This window comes from Narcine bancroftii, chromosome 8, assembly GCF_036971445.1.
Source record: "Narcine bancroftii isolate sNarBan1 chromosome 8, sNarBan1.hap1, whole genome shotgun sequence".
Classification (NCBI taxonomy): Eukaryota; Metazoa; Chordata; class Chondrichthyes; order Torpediniformes; family Narcinidae; genus Narcine; species Narcine bancroftii.
The window spans coordinates 27,002,621-27,020,970 of NC_091476.1; the positions used below are offsets into that span (position 1 = coordinate 27,002,621).

Consider the following 18,350-nt stretch of genomic DNA (forward strand, 5'->3'; position numbering starts at 1 on the left):
TCTTTCTATCACTACAAGACGTTTATTCTATTATACTTGCGTAACCCTTCCTCACACTCTTTTTCGGATTCATCTCTACTCAGCACTTACTTAACTTCCTCTAGTCTAGTCTATTATTCTTTATTTCATTCCTACTAACTTTACTTCCTATATTCTATTATCTCTCACAGTAAATATCTTTGACCACAAGTCCATCCAGCTGAGCATACTCTCCAGATCATCTCGCAAAATCCTTCATCGCCAGAACTCACTCACCGGCACAGGTATTTTATCAATACATATAAATAAAGTTTTGTACATATAAGAGCCAAAGATGGTTAGTGAGAGCAGTTCCTTTGGTTGTGGAGAATGAAGCAAGATCCTTGTCACAGTTTATGAATTATGAAAGAGTAAGATTAGCAATATTGCATCTATTTTCCTTTGAAAGAGTATGAAAGAGAACAGGAGGAAGTTTTGTTATCTCAACACAAACTAGCATAGTAAACAGAGGACCCTCTGAATCCAGGGATTCTCACAGTCAGACATCCAGAGCTGCTGGAAGATTATGAACTCAGTGAAAGGCACTCGTCGGTTTATGCTAAAAAGGATAGCAAACTTGGCAAATGGACAACCATAGATAGAGAATATGGTATGGACCAGTTGGGCCATAGGGTCCATTCCCATGCTCTACAACTGATTTAGACTTGCGGGGGGAAAAAAAAAATCAGACTTTAATACCTGGATATCAAATCAGTCAAAATAACCTCAAGGAAGTTCTGCGCACTTGTTTTACACCTTAAATATAACAACCAACACAACTATTACACTGCCAGCAACCCAGATTTGAATCTGATGCTGTCTCTAAGGGATTTACACATTCTCAGTGATCTGCATGGGTCTCCTCCCACATTCCAAAGACATACACGGTTTGTTGGTCAATTTGTTACATGGGTGTATTTGAGCAGCACAGGGTTGGGGCCTGGAAGGGACATTTACAGTGCTGTACCTCTTAAATTTGCATAAATTTAAATACTTTTACTGGAATACAAAGAATGCAGACATCCTTAAAAATATATTTTAGATGTCTTCAAAATTGTTCACAAAACAACTACTAGACTGCAGCAGACAATGGACAAAGTCTTCCCCAGCAACTCATGCAAATTGTTAGCCGCATACACATCATGAAATTACTGAATTATAAATTGGTAAATTAGGTTACATAGATGTCAGTGGGTATGGTTTGAAAATAGGAAAATTAAAGACCTTCTCTAGACATACTCTGACAGTCCAAATGTTGCTCAAAGTCTCTTGCAACTTTTAAAAGTGAACCACAAAAACTCGAGGAAAGTGGACACTGGACACAGAATATTAACGGAATTCTTAAATTCTGAAAAATTATTGAAATGTTTGACAATTTTAAAATGCTATCTCATTGTTTGCAGAAAAAATGTAAAGGCTGCCTCCAAAATAGCACTTATCAACCTAGATTTCATTTGAAAAGTGAAATACAAAAACATATGTAAGAAATTCACACATTCATTACGATGAAATCATTTAAACAATATTTTATTTCAGTCAGGTTTTACCTTTTAAATTAATGTAGAATGGATGAGGAAAAAATGCAGTAGACTTCAGGCACTATGTAACTAGAGGGATAGGTAAAAAAAAATCTCTAGACATTTGCAAACAAAATACATGAACCACATTGGTCAAATAATCTGCTAACCCCAGGTTTAAAATCAACAACGAAAGAGACCAAATCCATGAAAAGCATGGCATTTGTCAGTTAAATCTTCAGGTCTGTGTATGTGCATGCAGATGTTTAACCTCTCTAAACATCCTTTATGAACAACTGACTAAATTAACATTGCAAAATAATTCTAAGTTCATACACCACAATTTGACTTTGAAATAGATTTTATTAAATACCCATTTAAAAAAGGGCAGGGCCATTACATCAATTGCTGGGAATTATGAAAGAGTAAGATTGGCAATATTGCATCTATTTTCCTTTGTAAGAGTATGAAAGGGAACAGGAGGAAGTTTTGTTATCTCATCACAAACTAGCATAAAAAATTTGTGGGAATACAGAGATTACAATGTTGCAACAAAAAGGCCACCCATAATTCAATTTTAACAAAAAAAAAACTACATTAAACACATCAAATACTTATTTTTACAAAAAAACTTTTTGGGAGAATATGAATACAAGGAAATTACTGTGCCATTTGTTCTAGCACTTGCATTCTATGAATACCACAGAACTGATTATCTTCATATTTCCTTAAATGAAGCAAATCACTTCCTCTTACACGAGTTTTCAATCATAGATACATCAAATGTGCTTAACTTTAAGGTGTAAAGAAAAGAGCAGTGTCAGGTCAGAAAGAAAAGGACAAGGCAGATTGTGCATGCAGAATTTAAAAGACAAATTCTTGAAATTATACAAACCCCAGAGGACTTATCAAATGATCGCCAATCCTGCATGAAGTATCAAGACAGAACCAGATAAAATTGAATCGTAGTGAGGGTACTGAAGCAGTGTCTGGAAGGAACAAGGCCTGTTGCATTTAGGAAACAACACTAATTATGTGGCAAGATGTTCAAGGTCACCAAAAAATGTGACAACCATAGCAAATTACTGAGAAACAGACACGATATAAAGAATTATATCAGGAAATATCAAGTTGTCATACACCCATTTGATATCTAGTCCATAATAAAGCTGCCCTTCAGCGAACCAAAAGGCTGTGTTTAGGCCCATCCACTCTCTCCAGCTTTTCGAAATGTTTCCGTGCATTACGAATGTTGATGAGTGTAGCTGCTGATGCTAAATTTGGAAAGAAAGCAGATTTCAAAATGGTAAAACCATGCAAATTAAAAGAACAAAACAAAGTAACGCATGTTGAAATCAAGAGTCGAAGTGAGAGGGGGAAGAGATCGTGTCCTTCAACAACCCAAATTCAATAAACTTACAATTTCAGTCATTCTAAATGAGAGATCACTTTTACACAGCAGAATTTCCAGAATTAGGCAAAAATGACAGAAAAGGCAAATGCTCTCAAGTCATGAAACTACCTATTGGATACAGAAACAATAAAGGATGTTTCGAGAGGTTAAACACACGCACGCACATACACACACCTGAAGGCATAACCTTCCTTTAAAAAAATGCACAGTTCAGGAGCTGGAATTTAATCAGTACATCCATATCAAATGATTAAATTAATGAAAACTACATTCTAAAATTTGTCCATTAATAATCCTCATCCCACAAATGGATTATTCCAGCATTTTCATTTAATTCAGTACATCCTTGTGCATGCAATTTTCAATTTCTAAAGAAAACAACAATGTAGATAATTACAGTATATTGTATTGTGCCAAAGTACCAATTTCTTATGGCCTCATCATTTTTAAAATTAGGTGATAGGTTAATCATGAAAGAATAAAGAGAGATGTAAATAACAGTTCTTCTAACATTGATCTGACAAGGAATCAAATAGAACAAGTTTCCATTGCAAAATTGGTGGATTAAGTTACCCACATATTATCCAAATTGAATGAAACAAGTTATCACAAATGAAAAAAATCAAAACAAGTGTTTTGTGCACCTCTCAGGCTTTTGTGGGCAAACTAATAAACTTCTAGGCATTGAAATACCAGACAATAAATCCTTGTTTCCGAGTTATCATCAAGCCAAATCTCTGGTGGTCACATTACTTCACAACAATCTGTTAACTCCATCCTGGATACAAAACCTGCTTTGTATTTAATGCAGACAAATAAGCAGCCACAAAACCTGGGTATCTGTACCCATGAAGATTTTTTAGCTTACAATTAAAGGGCAGTAATCCAAAAATTAACAGAAAAAATCATGCTGTATTATATTTATTGTAAATAAAGAACAAGATGAAAGATTGAATCGTTTGCATGAAGTAATAAAATAGAAAAATGTTCTGTTTACTTACGTATAGATGGATCCGACATGATTACCATCACATAAGTATTGGATGTAAAGACATCAATGAATGCTGCAAAATTGGAGTTCCTAACTTCCATACTTTGAAAAGATGCTGCCAGTTTACTACAGAAAGAGCATTATGAAAAATAGTGAACAGTACAAAGGAGGTGAATATCATAATCACAAAGTCTACTCCATCTTTCTGAGCAGATCCCTGAACAAAGTTTAAATGAAGCACTGCTCTGAACAAATACGGAGGGGCTTCAAATAGACCATGAGGAGGAGGGAGTGGAACCCTAATGCAATTTTAATTGGGGAGGGGCATATAAAAAGGAAAAATAATGATTTAGAAAATCAAAAATACTGCAGTGACACGGGAAAAGAGGTTTCTGAGGAAGCTTTCTTCTGCATCATTTCAATGAAAAGTTTTCATTCCTGAAGCTTCATTTCTTGCACATGGCCCTTCCATTCTGATCAACACAGAAATCTTTTTTCCTCAAAAACTTACCTGCAACTTAGCTTAAATTGCTTAATAATGTTGCTGATTTTTTCAAATCTATGTGCATCCCTCTGTTCTTTACATTGATAATGAGAGATGACCTGGAAAATGAGAAATCACTGTAAGCAGGATTGGAATCTAGGGGTTAAAACATCATGGAATATATGACTATGTAACAATATAATATTTACTTCATGTTTACTGTTGGAATCTAGGGGTTAAAACATCATGGAATATATGACTATGTAACAATATAATATTTACTTCATGTTTACTGTTGGAATCTAGGGGTTAAAACATCATGGAATATATGACTATGTAACAATATAATATTTACTTCATGTTTACTGTTGGAATCTAGGGGTTAAAACATCATGGAATATATGACTATGTAACAATATAATATTTACTTCATGTTTACTGTTGGAATCTAGGGGTTAAAACATCATGGAATATATGACTATGTAACAATATAATATTTACTTCATGTTTACTGTTGGAATCTAGGGGTTAAAACATCATGGAATATATGACTATTTAACAATCTTATATTTACTTCATGTTTACAATATATATGACTATGTAACAATATTATATTTACTTCATGTTTACTGTTGGAATCTAGGGGTTCAAATATCATGGAATATATGACTATGTAACAATTTTATACTTATTCATGTTAAGGGAAAGAGTAATGTAATTAAGTGGCAATCACAGCATGGAGCAAAGTTGGCCGAGTACAGGAGGGGTAGACTATCTGCTCCCATAATACAAGGGAGAGGAAATGGATGAAACGATTTAGGAGGAATACTCAAACTGAGGGAGGTGTTGAGTAGCACAGGAGACACAGGTCAGACCAGAACAGAATATCCTGTAAGAAACAAAGGGAATGGAAAGCCAGTCTAGGAAGAAGATTAAGGCATGAGGAGGTGTTAAGGAGAACAGAAGAAATTGGCCAGACAGGAACAGAACGAGGATTGGAAATATCTGGGGTAGAAATTGATTTCTGTTCAAAACAATAGCATGGTCTGATCTTGAGGATTTAAGATAAGAGATCTACACCCGAGATAAACTGTAGAATAGGAAATTGCTGGTGATATACTATGTAAGAAATGTAGCAAAGAAAGCCAACTTTTGTTCTGTATGGTAATTTGGATCTATATAAACTGAGCAGACTGGACAATAGGGGTCAGTCTTGCGGAATAGCTCACTGTGCAGGTGACCTATGAACTAACGACTGACCCAGAGCTCTGTTAAGCTTTATTCTTGTGCTGTGTAATAAACTGATTGTTGAACCGAATACCTTCTATCACTTCATTCTAAAGAACACACTGGACTCAGACGACACAGACTAAATTAAGGGTAGGGTAAAGCCAGAGTCCAACAGCAGTTGCCGTCAACAAAGGACAGAGTATTCACTTCAGTTCTTTATTGAAAGAGTAATGGGTGGCACGGTTAACACAACACTGTTAAAGCGCTCGTGATCCAGGTTAGAATCCAGCACTGTCAGGTATGTTCTCCTAGTGACGATGTGGGTTCCCTCCAGGTGCTCAGAGTTCCTTCCACCCTTCAAAACGCACATGGGTTGTCGGTTAATTGGGGTCAATGGGCTGCACAGGCACGCCAGCTGGAAGGGCCCATGAGCATGCTGCATACCCAAACTTAAATTTAGAATTTTAATTAAAAAATTTAAAGAGCATTGTGCCAGCTACTTCAACAGTACACATATTGCTAAAAATGGATAAATTAAAAAAAATAAAACAATTCCATCAAAGAATTGTTTGCATTTAAATCTTTGGTATGTTAAAATAATGATTTCAGATTTCCCATTATTTTACCCTATAGCAACACCTAATATAGTACATAGAAAAAGCAACAATATTTTCTTTATAATCAAAAGAATACTTCAACCAGATTGGATCTTATCCAGTTCTCTCTGAAAGTGTTGAGATAGCCTAACCAAGTTAGATTTTTGCAAAAGATCTTGTAATGTCTCAGTTGTATTGCATATAGTTTTGTCAGAAGCAAAATAAAAATACAAGTTCTTTTCCAGAATGAAGAAAAATGTTATAGTCAATGTTTGAGACCCAAGATGATTTGAATTAAGTGCATTTTTTAGTGTCACTTTAAGGATTAACAGGCTGCAAATCTTTCAAAACTCACAGACAAAAAGGCACCGTTAATAATGACCATCAACAGTAAGGTTCTGGGAGAAGACAAAAGAACAGTGGTGTTTATTTAGGAGAAAGAGTGAGTGACTATGATTTGAAAGTCATGTGATTGGGACACAAAGAAGCAGTACTGATTAATGAGCAACCAGAGAGCTGCAAGACACAAAGGTGGAGTGACTGTGTGAAATGGACAATTTTACTGGTTCTCCTTGTCAGGAGAAGTACTGATCCATGGTGATCATTTTGATTAACCCATATCTGGGTAAAGGAAGCAGGAGAATTTCAGCATTTGGATAGTAACCACATTCTGATGGTCATTTAATTTGACCCGTGCCTGGGTTTTGGAAGCATCATGGAAGTCACACGTTTTGTTTCCCCTACAGAAGAGGAGAGTTGTGACAATCATTCATTTGAAAGGCCATTTCTCAGGAAGCAACTCAATGATTTGTGAGTTTTCACCAATCTCTCTGTCATCTCCTTTGTGATACTTCTATCCTACAGTTTAAAAAGTCTCAGTTTCAACACAGGATTTCTAAGAGTGAACTTAGACTTTCTAGAATTGTGCCCAAGTTGCAATGGTTTTGGTATTACACCCACACATATATTGCATAGTTATGGGTCAGGTTAGTTAAGTTGTTAAATTATTAATAAATGAATTGTCTTAAAAATAACATAGTCTTGGTGAATTTCTATCACTGCTGGTCTATGACACAAGTGAAATTCCATTTCACCTCTAGATCCACAGGAGATGATGGCACTGATAGCGCTGTACAGACCCGTGGAGCAGAGATGCAGCGCTCCTGCAAGTCCAGCCACCAAGTCGACTACCGTCTACTCTGCACAGGCTTTGAACGGCCCATTGAGAGAGCAGACAAAGGTTTTTATTTGAATCCCGCGACCCTGGGTCTGTGCCCAAGATGGCAGCGCCTATTAATTTGCAGCAGAAACAAAAAGTGGAGGACTAGAGCAGAGCACCAGAGGAAATGAAAGATCATACACCGTTTGAGGGAGAAGCTGAGAAGACAACCTGTGGGGACAGTGACGACTGGACCAGTAAGGGGGCTCTGCGGCTGATGGACCAGCATATGCGGTAGACTGCTGGGAACTCAAGCAGAGGAACCCACGGAAGCTGTGGGCTACTGGAGACCGCTGTCAGGAGACTCGCGTTGGGCTGTGGACTGCTGGAGACTGACTCAAACTGGCTGGAGGGGTACCAGGTATTGGAATCGGGATGTGAGGATGTGCTGAGGGCGCTGAAGGGTTCCTGACCATGTTAATAAGAGGTTTGGATCTGGAGCTCAGGTTGCCAATGGTTTTGACTGGACTGTGTGGTTGCGAGGGCTGCAGAAGCAAATCTACAGATTTGCTGTAGACTCTCTGTAGATGACTCTTTTGTTTCTCTCTCACTGATTGATGAAGTCTGACTGTAAGAGATGCTTAGGCAGTTCTTGCTGGTAGTGAATCTGTTTGCCTTGCAGTAGGAAAAAAGAAATTTCATGTAATATGGCACTGTTTTATTATTGATGTTACAAGCCCAGAGGACCCCAGCTGCAATAGATATTCGCCAAAAATGGTTACTTAAACAAATGTTGCTTTTAATTATATTTAAACATGAAAACAGGATCAAACTTTAACATTACTATTAACTAACCTAACTTTGTCCCAGGCAATTCTTATGCTATGCACAGAATTTAACATTTATGAATTTCACCAGGCTTTGGTACTTGAAAGGCAAATGGACAGTTCTTGTCAGTTTTCCGAGAGAGATTTGTTGTTCACTGGACACAAACTGATTCCTTTTAATCAGCCACGTCAGTGTCTTGCCAAAGAAACTTGCCCCATCAAGGTTTTCCAGATGATAAGCTCTTTCTTTCAGGTCACTACAGAGTTCTTTTTTGTTTCTCTTATTTCAAGTGAAACATTAGGCAGCCAGTCCTCTCCTCTTGTATGAACTACAAGGGCTTTGACCAGGCTGAACTAAGCAGTCACAACCTGTCTTCAAATTGTGGTTTTTCCACAAGTTTGTTAGCTGGTCCTGCTCCAGCTCCAGCCCCTGCTGCTGCTACTAAATTGAATTCTCTCTCTCAGAAAAAGCCTGCTTGACTCTCTCTGCTTGCAAAACTACATGACCCTCTTAGAATAGCAAGCTGCACTCTGTGGCTCTGAACTTAATCATCTGAGTTCTTTCATCTGTTGCTTTTCCAAACAACAATTCATTAGTGAAGTCTCTATAGGCATTCCCCAAAGCTTTTGCAAAGGCACTCAGAGCCAGCCTGTCTAGCTTGAGCAGAGCACCAGTATTTTAAATGTGATCTGTTTTAAGTGTTCGTATGTGACCTACATGAAAAAAAACCTGACACAATTTCTCCTTTAAAACATATCTATATACAATACAAAATATAGCATGATCTGTCACACTGACAATAAATTGAATCTTGAAATTGCAAACTTAATTTCATTTGAGATCCAATAAATCCTTACTTTTTAAAAAATATAAATTGCACTTATCAGCACAATCCTCTCACAGGTACATTCTCCAGAAGTGATAATCTCAATGAATAATACCATCTGAATGTTGAATTAATTGATCTGCAAACATCTATCTTCCTTACATACGGATCCTTTGTGCATTGAAAATATTTAAAATTATCCAAATTAATCCCAACATCTTTGCAAACAATTTCCATTGCATCACCAGAAATGACCCAAGTTAAAACTCAATTTAACAACTATGCAACCACATATAATGTGCATGAGAATATGCAGTTGCGTTACTGGGATAAATATCAATAGGTCTGATAAAGGGGGGGGTGGGGTTGGGGAGGAGAGCACAAGAGTGATTAAATGCAATTTCAGCTTCAGTAAAGCCCCTGGTATTGAGCACCTATGGAATTTGGTAGGTGCCAGATAAGTTAATTTTCTGATTGCTTGAGACTGCGTGATTGGCAAATTAACAGCGAGGCAAGCCAATTTTAAACTTCTGTAATGGCTCTATAGACTACAACTCCCAGAAACCTAACAAACCAGCACGGGACATCGTAACGTCATGACGTGGCACACATGGTTCAGTGTTTTAATATGCACGTGACTCGAGTAAACGAGTTCTGATTTACCTGCAACTGTGTGTCATTATTTCACGTTCATCAGCCACCACTGCGTTTTCAATGGCTACACTTCTGTACTTTTATCTATTCATTTTCTGTAATTTTTTTTGCAGTTGTTTGAATTCTGGATCATAGGGGCATTAATCAAGTGGGCCTCAAGTATTCATCCTTCAAGTTTATACATTAGAAATAATCACTCAGAAAAGATATCCGAATCCTCATGAAGATCAATATATATCAGACAAAGAAAGAAATTGTTCACACTTACTAGGAATGTAGCCCTTTCAAACAGTAGCACCTCATCAGCTTCAATGATCTGAGCAAAGTTCCTCAGGTTGGTTTCCAATTGTTGTACATTCGGGATCAACTGGTACACAATACTTGACCATGCCTAAGAGAAACAGATCTCAAAAGTGTTACAAAATATCCAAAATTACTTTATAAAAACATCTTGAAAGCACGTGTAGAAGACTAAAGTCACCAATAGTTTTCTTGGTATCTAATTAAAAAATCATCTTCCTTCCTGATAGAAAAGATATTACATTTCAAACATGAAAATATTTTGTTTTAATGAAAGCTGTGCTGTTATGATATACCAATTCTGATGGTATTATCCCAGCTCATGATTGTTCCAAAAAATAATGAAATTGGTCGAGTAAATGTCACATGCATAGATCAAACCAAATCCCTACAACAAATCCACAAACAAGTGCATTTCTACAGGATAACAATCAGGCCACAAATAATTTACCTAGACATGAGCTCAAAGGCTATATATTGCACCACTATTACCACTCTGGCCAACTTCAAATATCCTTCCCATAAAAAGGTATTAAGAATTCAAAACTTTCAGATGTTAACATTCCACTTCCTCTTCAATGTAATAGAATTTCCATGCAGAATTCTTCCAAGCAGACAACATATTTCACGAGAAACACAAAATTCCAATTATACAAAATAACCAATTTTCATAACACTTTGCTGTCCAAACACAAGGCTCCATCCAAAATATTTTATGGAAGCTCAGCTGTACAATGTAGCATTGTATAATAGGGTGGTGAACTAAACAATGTTCAATCATAATAGGGATGACTCAAGTTTTTCCCCAAAGCAAACTGTCAAATTGTTATGCACTGTCTTTTCACTGAAGGCCATTTTGCTCAATTTGTCTGTCTACTATTTATACACAATTAATCCCCCCCCCCCCCCCAGCATTTCACCTACTTATTTAACTTCATTTCATTGAATATACTGTCTTCACAAAAAAGGATAGATGCAAATAAAAGTGAACAAGAAAATATATACATAACTGAATTAAGGAACTGCATCAGGTCATCTCATAACCTGCCCTTTTTTAAATTTTGAAATCTATTACAATAATTAACTTGAATGTATCCAAATGCTAGAAATTCACAACTAATCATGCACAAATAGAAAATAAAATTCTTCAAAGATTGCACAAACAAAAACTTCCTGTAACCTGTTATTTCAGAGCAGCTATTACTTCATGCAATCTTACTTTGTACAAGGTCTCATCCCAGATGGAGGTTCGAAAGCAGGTACACTCTAGAGGACGGGACAAGCGCCTCAGGTCATCTTCACGCTCCTTAAAAATCTACAAAATACATTCAAAGAAATTAAACTCAAGCCTTTATATAGTACATGTCAGCCATAAACCGTATTATTTAGACATACAGCATGGTAACAGGCCATTTCAGTCCTCAAGCCCGTGCCGTTTAATTACACTTAAATGACATAGAGCCTCCAGTTCATTTCAAGTGGTGGGAGGAAACCACGGCCCCTGGAGGAAACCCACGTAGATATGGGGAGAATGTATAAACTCCTTACAGACAGTGCAGGATTCGAACCCAGGTCCCGATTGCTGGCACTGTAACAGCTCTGTATTAACTGTGCCACCCATGTTTATGTATTATTTTTGCATCTGACTGTAAATTGAAGTATTCCATTTCTAATCTTATTTCTGCATCAAAGGAATACAAATTTGTATTGTGCTAGAAACTGGTATGACTTTTTTTATATTTCAAAAAGTTATTTAAAAATGACCAAATAGTTATTAGAAATTTTATTCCAACACTTTCTTGTTCCCCAAGATGACAATATTGACATCGAACAGTACAGAAACAGCTCTTCAGCCCATGTCTACGGTGAACATTATGTCCCAATCTAATTAAAATTCTGCTACTTTCATCAAATTGATAACTCTCCATTTTCTAGTGATAATCTGAAAGCCTCCTAAATGCAACTATTGTGTCTGCTTCATTCACTACTCTTGGCAATTTGCTCCACTCACCTGCCATTACGTAAAATATTTGCCAAGCACATCTCCCATAGACCTCCTTCCCTTTGCCTTAAGCACATGTCCTCTAGTACGTAAAAAAAATTCCAACTGTCCACCCCATCGATGACGTCATACAGCTGTCAGGTCTTCCTTCAGCCTCTAATGCTCTTAAATAACCCAAGCACATCCAAACTCTCACCCTCCAAACCAGCCAATAGATATATTCCGGTAAACTTTTTCAGTGCCTTCACATCATTCTTGTAAGGCAACCAGAACTGCACACAGAATTCGAAGTACAGCTGAACCAAAGTTTTATATAGCTGCCCCTAACTTTTTATTCAATGCTCTGTCCAATGAATCAAAGAAATCAAAAATCAACACTTCACAGTACTCCTACATCAAGTACAATCTCTAGTTTTTTTCTAATTATATAATCTAACATCTTAACAACATTCAACACCACCAACTTCAATGTTACATGTTGAGTTACTGAACGTGATAGCAAGAGAAACACAGCTCCAAGAAAGTTGAAACCTAACCCCCAAAGATGTTGGCTTTTAGAGTTATCCAGAGTTGCTACTATTTTCATTTTCAAAATAACTGCTCTACCGTTGGAAAATGTTAAAAGATAGGAGGAAATCTTACCAAATCGCGTTGATCCTCCTGCACAAGATCCATTTTGTGGACAAGACAAAAGATTTTGGCGTCATGAGAGTTTTGAAGAATTGCTTCCAGGCAAGATTGGTAGTAGTGCATATCTTTCTCCAATTCACGACTTTCCACATCAAAGACATAAATGAGAACTTCCACATTACGGAATATGTTGTCCCGCTGACTTGTGAAGTAGTTTTCCATGAAAGTATCCTGACTGAGATTTAGCCAAAATAACAATAAGTCAAAAAAAGGAAAACCAAAAGAGTAATTCTCTTATCCATCCTTCCAGTTGTTAGGAACCCCAATTTAAAGATTCTCCAAACATCTATACAGATCTTTATATAATTGCCTCCAGCCTCCAAATAATCCCGTTACAATTTATGCCAATTTTTTTATGATTCTGTAGTCATACGAAGGAAGAAAGACCGTACATCACAAGACACTGGAAAAGTAGCAGTAACATACACGGCCTCCCCAGGTTATGCTGATCTGAATTATGGAAATCTGGCTTTGTGCAAATTCTCCTACTTTTTTTTTTTAAGCATTTCTCAAGTAATAAAAGTGAAATGTTTTGCATTTACATGACTGGAAGCTGCAGAAGTTCCATTGTTTAATTATGGGTGGCTGACAGAAGAACATTAAATGAAGTGAAGGAATTATAACATTTAGTATGTAGAGTGATACAATATGGGTTACAATGACAAGTGCTTCTTTCTGGCTTGCATTGAAATCTTAGGTACATTTCAGGAAAGAAATTCTTACATATCCCAGAAACTGTGCTTCAACCGTAAATCAGTACTTAAATAATGTAATACAATTCCACTACTAGAGAAGAGATCACGTTAACATCAGGATCACAGTATTAGAGTCAAAATCAAATCCAAACGGAGCATTAACCACATGTGAAGTGAACAAAATGAAATTAGCATGTTTTTAGAATGTTAGATTGAGAACAAAATAATTAAATGATAAATCAGACCCCATAAATGCCACAACAGAAAAAGGATCAGAAGAAATTCTTCAGAAAAGCTAAATAATATTACGTTCGGGCATCCTAATTCCTTCGCATAAATTAGATTAGGCAAGTGAACTGTATCCATGGCATTTATATCACATTTTTGTTTGGAATGAACACTTACATGGAAGACAATTTCCCTGCAGGGGAAATGTTGCACAATGAGTGATATAGCTGCTCAGGGAGATACTCCAACACCTCATTTTGTTTTTAAATTAGGTGAACAAAGTTATGCACCCTTTCTATTGTAATTACAGAAAAATACATTTGTACTTGTAGGGGATATAGTGATGGAAGAGTGCACTAATTTTTAATCAGTGACTGTAGAATAAAACACTTACCCACCACAGTCCCACAGATTCAGAACTAGGTTTCCCAGGAACCGGACATGCGAATGCTCTACGTCAACTATCAAAAAAAAATACTTCAGATTCTACAAGATACCAATATTACATTACCCAATGTGCTCCAAACATTTAGTGCTTCATAACTTAACATTCTGTTGAAAAATAGATCCTGTATTACTAAGGACTCAGTGCAATTTGTGTCATGTTTTAACATTAGTGTTATAATAGATCTAGAACACAGATGAGGACAAATGCCAAACAGCAATTTTAATTTTATGGGGCCATTTGTTTTATTTTCTCTAACAATTATTTTTATTACTACTGTATACCAAAATGCATCAGTGGCATATGATCTTGAAGGTCGAAAGTGATCACGCATAGTACTTACTTGTAGCTGCAAGACGTCTCGTGTCCCTGGCTATGTAGTTGGCAAAAATAATGGATCTCATGCTGGTCTTCCCAGACCCACTCTTTCCCATCAACAATACCTAGAGAAAAAACAGCAATTTTACAGAAAAAAATGAATGAGCATATGCCATTTCTTTCTTTTTTAAATAGATACATACGATCATTGAATAATACTTGGAAGTCAGCAGAATGCATCCTAGATTCCAGACTTCTGCAAAATAGTCAGTTGCACCTCTATTGACCAAATTTCCCCCAAATCAGGATGCAGCTGGACTGGCACGGGTGATGAAAATATCAAAGCCGGTGCAGATATTATTTTACCCTATTCTTATCAATCTTCTATTATTGCAAATAATCTGAACAGTTGTGTATGGAGGAAACATAGCCTCTCTGCCTGTCTGAAATACGTGTGTTGCAGGTGGTCACGCGTCCTCCCTATCTGAAACTTATCAGAAATCACATTGCCTGTCAATCAAGTTTGGACTCCAGTCACCCATTAATGTATACCTTACTGTTGGTAAGGTCTGAAGAGCCAGCTCTTCAGCGCTTGGCGTCCTGCTTTGCGGAAACTGCCAAAATGTTTGGCCTGGAAGTCAGCCTGAAGAAAACTGAGGTCCTCCATCAGCCAGCTCCCCACCATGATTACCAGCCCCCCCACATCTCCATCGGGCACACAAAACTCAAAACAGTCAACCAGTTTACCTATCTCGGCTGCACCATTTCATCAGATGCAAGGATCGACAATGAGATAGACAACAGACTCGCCAAGGCAAATAGCGCCTTTGGAAGACTACACAAAAGAGTCTGGAAAAACAACCAACTGAAAAACCTCACAAAGATAAGCGTATACAGAGCCGTTGTCATACCCACACTCCTGTTCGGCTCCGAATCATGGGTCCTCTACCGGCACCACCTACGGCTCCTAGAACGCTTCCACCAGCGTTGTCTCCACTCCATCCTCAACATCCATTGGAGCGCTTACATCCCTAACGTCGAAGTACTCGAGATGGCAGAGGTCGACAGCATCGAGTCCACGCTGCTGAAGATCCAGCTGCGCTGGATGGGTCACGTCTCCAGAATGGAGGACCATCGCCTTCCCAAGATCGTGTTATATGGCGAGCTCTCCACTGGCCACCGTGACAGAGGTGCACCAAAGAAAAGGTACAAGGACTGCCTAAAGAAATCTCTTGGTGCCTGCCACATTGACCACCGCCAGTGGGCTGATAACACCTCAAACCGTGCATCTTGGCGCCTCACAGTTTGGCGGGCAGCAACCTCCTTTGAAGAAGACCGCAGAGCCCACCTCATTGACAAAAGGCAAAGGAGGAAAAACCCAACACCCAACCCCAACCAACCAATTTTCCCCTGCAACCGCTGCAATCGTGTCTGCCTGTCCCGCATCGGACTTGTCAGCCACAAACGAGCCTGCAGCTGACGTGGACTTTTTTACCCCCTCCATAAATCTTCGTCCGCGAAGCCAAGCCAAAGAACTGTTGGCTAATTTAAATCACCTAGGGTCATTATCAGATGGAAGCACAGATTAGCACTGTATGTAACAGCAACACAGCACATTCTCTGCCTCATAGTCCAAGCTCCAGACATTACTCCACGCTAGGTTGGTACTGTGGACATCACTGGAAGTGTCGTGGGTAAGGTGCGCACCACACTGAAATTGAGCCATAGTATTGTGATGGATTAATACTTGCAGAGCCACACCCCCACTGATACAGGAAACCTGGTGTGTGTAAGAGTTTGTAGTGTGTACTCAAGTATGTAAGCATGTCGAATATAGGTTTGCTACTGTCAGAATCCAACCAAGGTCCGAGGAGAAAGTCTGTATGGTTGCTCAAGTGACACAGTAATCGAATACCCTTTAACATTCTCCCCTATGTTAATTAAAGTTGCATGTGATTGTAACACTTGTGACCAATCTCTACTCTCTTGTGAGCCCAGTGAACTGGATACCCTTCCCAAAACAACCACAGGGTATGTTATCTTGATCACTATTCTTCTTGACATCATTCTGAAGACAATTAAGCTAGGATATCCAACTTGTCATCAACAGTGATCAATATCATATCAACTGCATAAGAACTCCAAGAACAAATGTATTTCAGATTTAGAATTTTTGCTGCTCTCCTCTGACTGAAAGCCCAATCATTTCCCACAGCAAAGAGGTTTACAATTATAGCATCTTTAAACTGGAGGAGATCAAGTTCCCTGGGACAAAAAGCCACAGTTATGTATCTAATTATAGTACCACCCAAAAAGGTGGTGAACAGGCAGAAAAATCAGATTTGAACACTGGTCCACTTAAAGGTCTGACAATTTCAAAAACCAGTGTTGGCAGATTTCTTGTTTACTTTTAATTTCAAAATGGTCTTCACTTTGGTAATAAACTATTCTGCTGTTCAACAAATTTAGCAAATAGTGAAAACTCAGACAAGGTGAACCCTATGCCTGACCTACACCGTTTAAGTGGAAATAAAATTGTATAGGCCAATCAGGATTGTCAACTCAGAAAGTGCATTATAAAAACACAATTGCAGTAGCCACATAGCTGCTATTTACTTGGAGGGGGAGAAAAAGAGAGAGGATTACAAAAGAACCAGTGACACAGAAATGGGACCAGGAGAGTTGGGCAGATAAGAAAGAATGTGGGGACTCTGATGGAAGATCAGAGTCACGAGGTCTCTGGCCAAGGAAAAGCTGAGGGAAAATAAACAGGATCTCAAACAAAGGGCAGTTCATGGGGCAGAAGCTTTTCTTTCATTTATAAAATAGTTATGGATGTGAAAGCTTCTTGAAGCCTGCAACAAGTCAACTTGGTGACTAAAACAAGCAAGGCTCATTAGATAGTTTCAGTCTGTACTGACCCCAAATCTATGCTGTTGACAACCCTTTGAGATGATAGAGCTAATTCGAGTCCGGGCCCCTCAACCCCACTATCCTCAATAGAATCCACGAAACATCAATCACACCACAGAAGACACCTCACCTCACCGATGTCTTCTAGAGCTGTACCTTGAGCTTCCAACCTTTGTACTCAATATCCCACCACTTGAAGGAGAGTATGCCAAATGTCTTCTTCACTAGTCACCTGAACCCATAGGTCTCTGTTCAACAATATTCTCCAGGGTCTTGCCATTTACTTTGAAGTGAAACTGTTCACACTTGTCAGAGTTAATTCCATTTGCCACTTCTTGGCCCATCTTCCCAACTGATCGAGATCCTGTTGTAAACTGTGACCCTTCCTCGAAATCCACATCCCTGCCAATTTCAGTGTAATCCACAAATTTACAAATTATGTTAACCTCACTGACACCCAATTTGCAAACATCGATGACAACAAGAGGTGGGATTATTGAGTCCAAAAGTTGGGAACTCAAGGTACAGCTGTAGAAGACATTTGGAATGCTTTGGTGATTGCAGCACCCACCCCTGCAGTGATAAGCTTCCAACCTGATTCTTACCAGCAAACTAGCTTTGAACCAAAAGCAGGGGGGTGGTGTTGAAACACAGTCACGATGTGACAAAAATATGGATTGAGTTTCGGGGAGAGTGACAGCGAAATTAAATCGCTTTGATGACAAACCCTGCGGGAGGGGAGGAAGTTAAGGGGTTGACGACCCCATTTGGGATTCCCCGGCAGAACAGACGGGGAGAAGCTGCAAGGAGTCAGTCACCCCTTCGCTTCACCGTTGTCCAGGTGACCTCGCTTTAACCGCCCTCTCAACCCCACGCAGCTCCTCTTTACCTTTTTCTTCATGGCTGTGCTCGGCATCCCCCGCCTGCGGAAATTCCAGCCTTATCCCCAGCTTTTTTTTTCTCCCCCTTCCCCGCTCCCCCCCCCCCCCCTCCCAACCCCCTACCGCCACCTCCGGGATCGCAGCAGAGAAGCTTCGGGGGA

The 18,350-nt window shown here is 38.6% G+C and overlaps 1 protein-coding gene across 2 annotated transcripts; it reads right to left on the minus strand.

Annotated features, from left to right (window-relative positions):
• Positions 1 to 1,878: 1,878 nt before the first annotated feature.
• On the minus strand, positions 1,879 to 18,303 carry rraga (Ras-related GTP binding A). 2 transcript variants are annotated; one of them, XM_069893326.1, is made up of 9 exons: positions 18,198 to 18,303; positions 14,421 to 14,520; positions 14,027 to 14,093; positions 12,662 to 12,884; positions 11,237 to 11,332; positions 9,986 to 10,108; positions 4,452 to 4,543; positions 3,951 to 4,066; positions 1,879 to 2,809 (listed from the first exon to the last, which is right to left on the minus strand). In XM_069893326.1, exons 1-9 carry the CDS (start codon positions 18,222 to 18,224, stop codon positions 2,712 to 2,714), a joined length of 942 nt encoding a protein of 313 aa, XP_069749427.1. In that variant the 5' UTR covers positions 18,225 to 18,303; the 3' UTR covers positions 1,879 to 2,711. The 2 variants fall into 2 exon arrangements, with proteins under 2 accessions (XP_069749427.1, XP_069749428.1); XM_069893327.1 differs by lacking the exon at positions 18,198 to 18,303 and adding an exon at positions 17,439 to 17,698.
• Between the last annotated feature and the right edge of the window lie 47 nt (positions 18,304 to 18,350).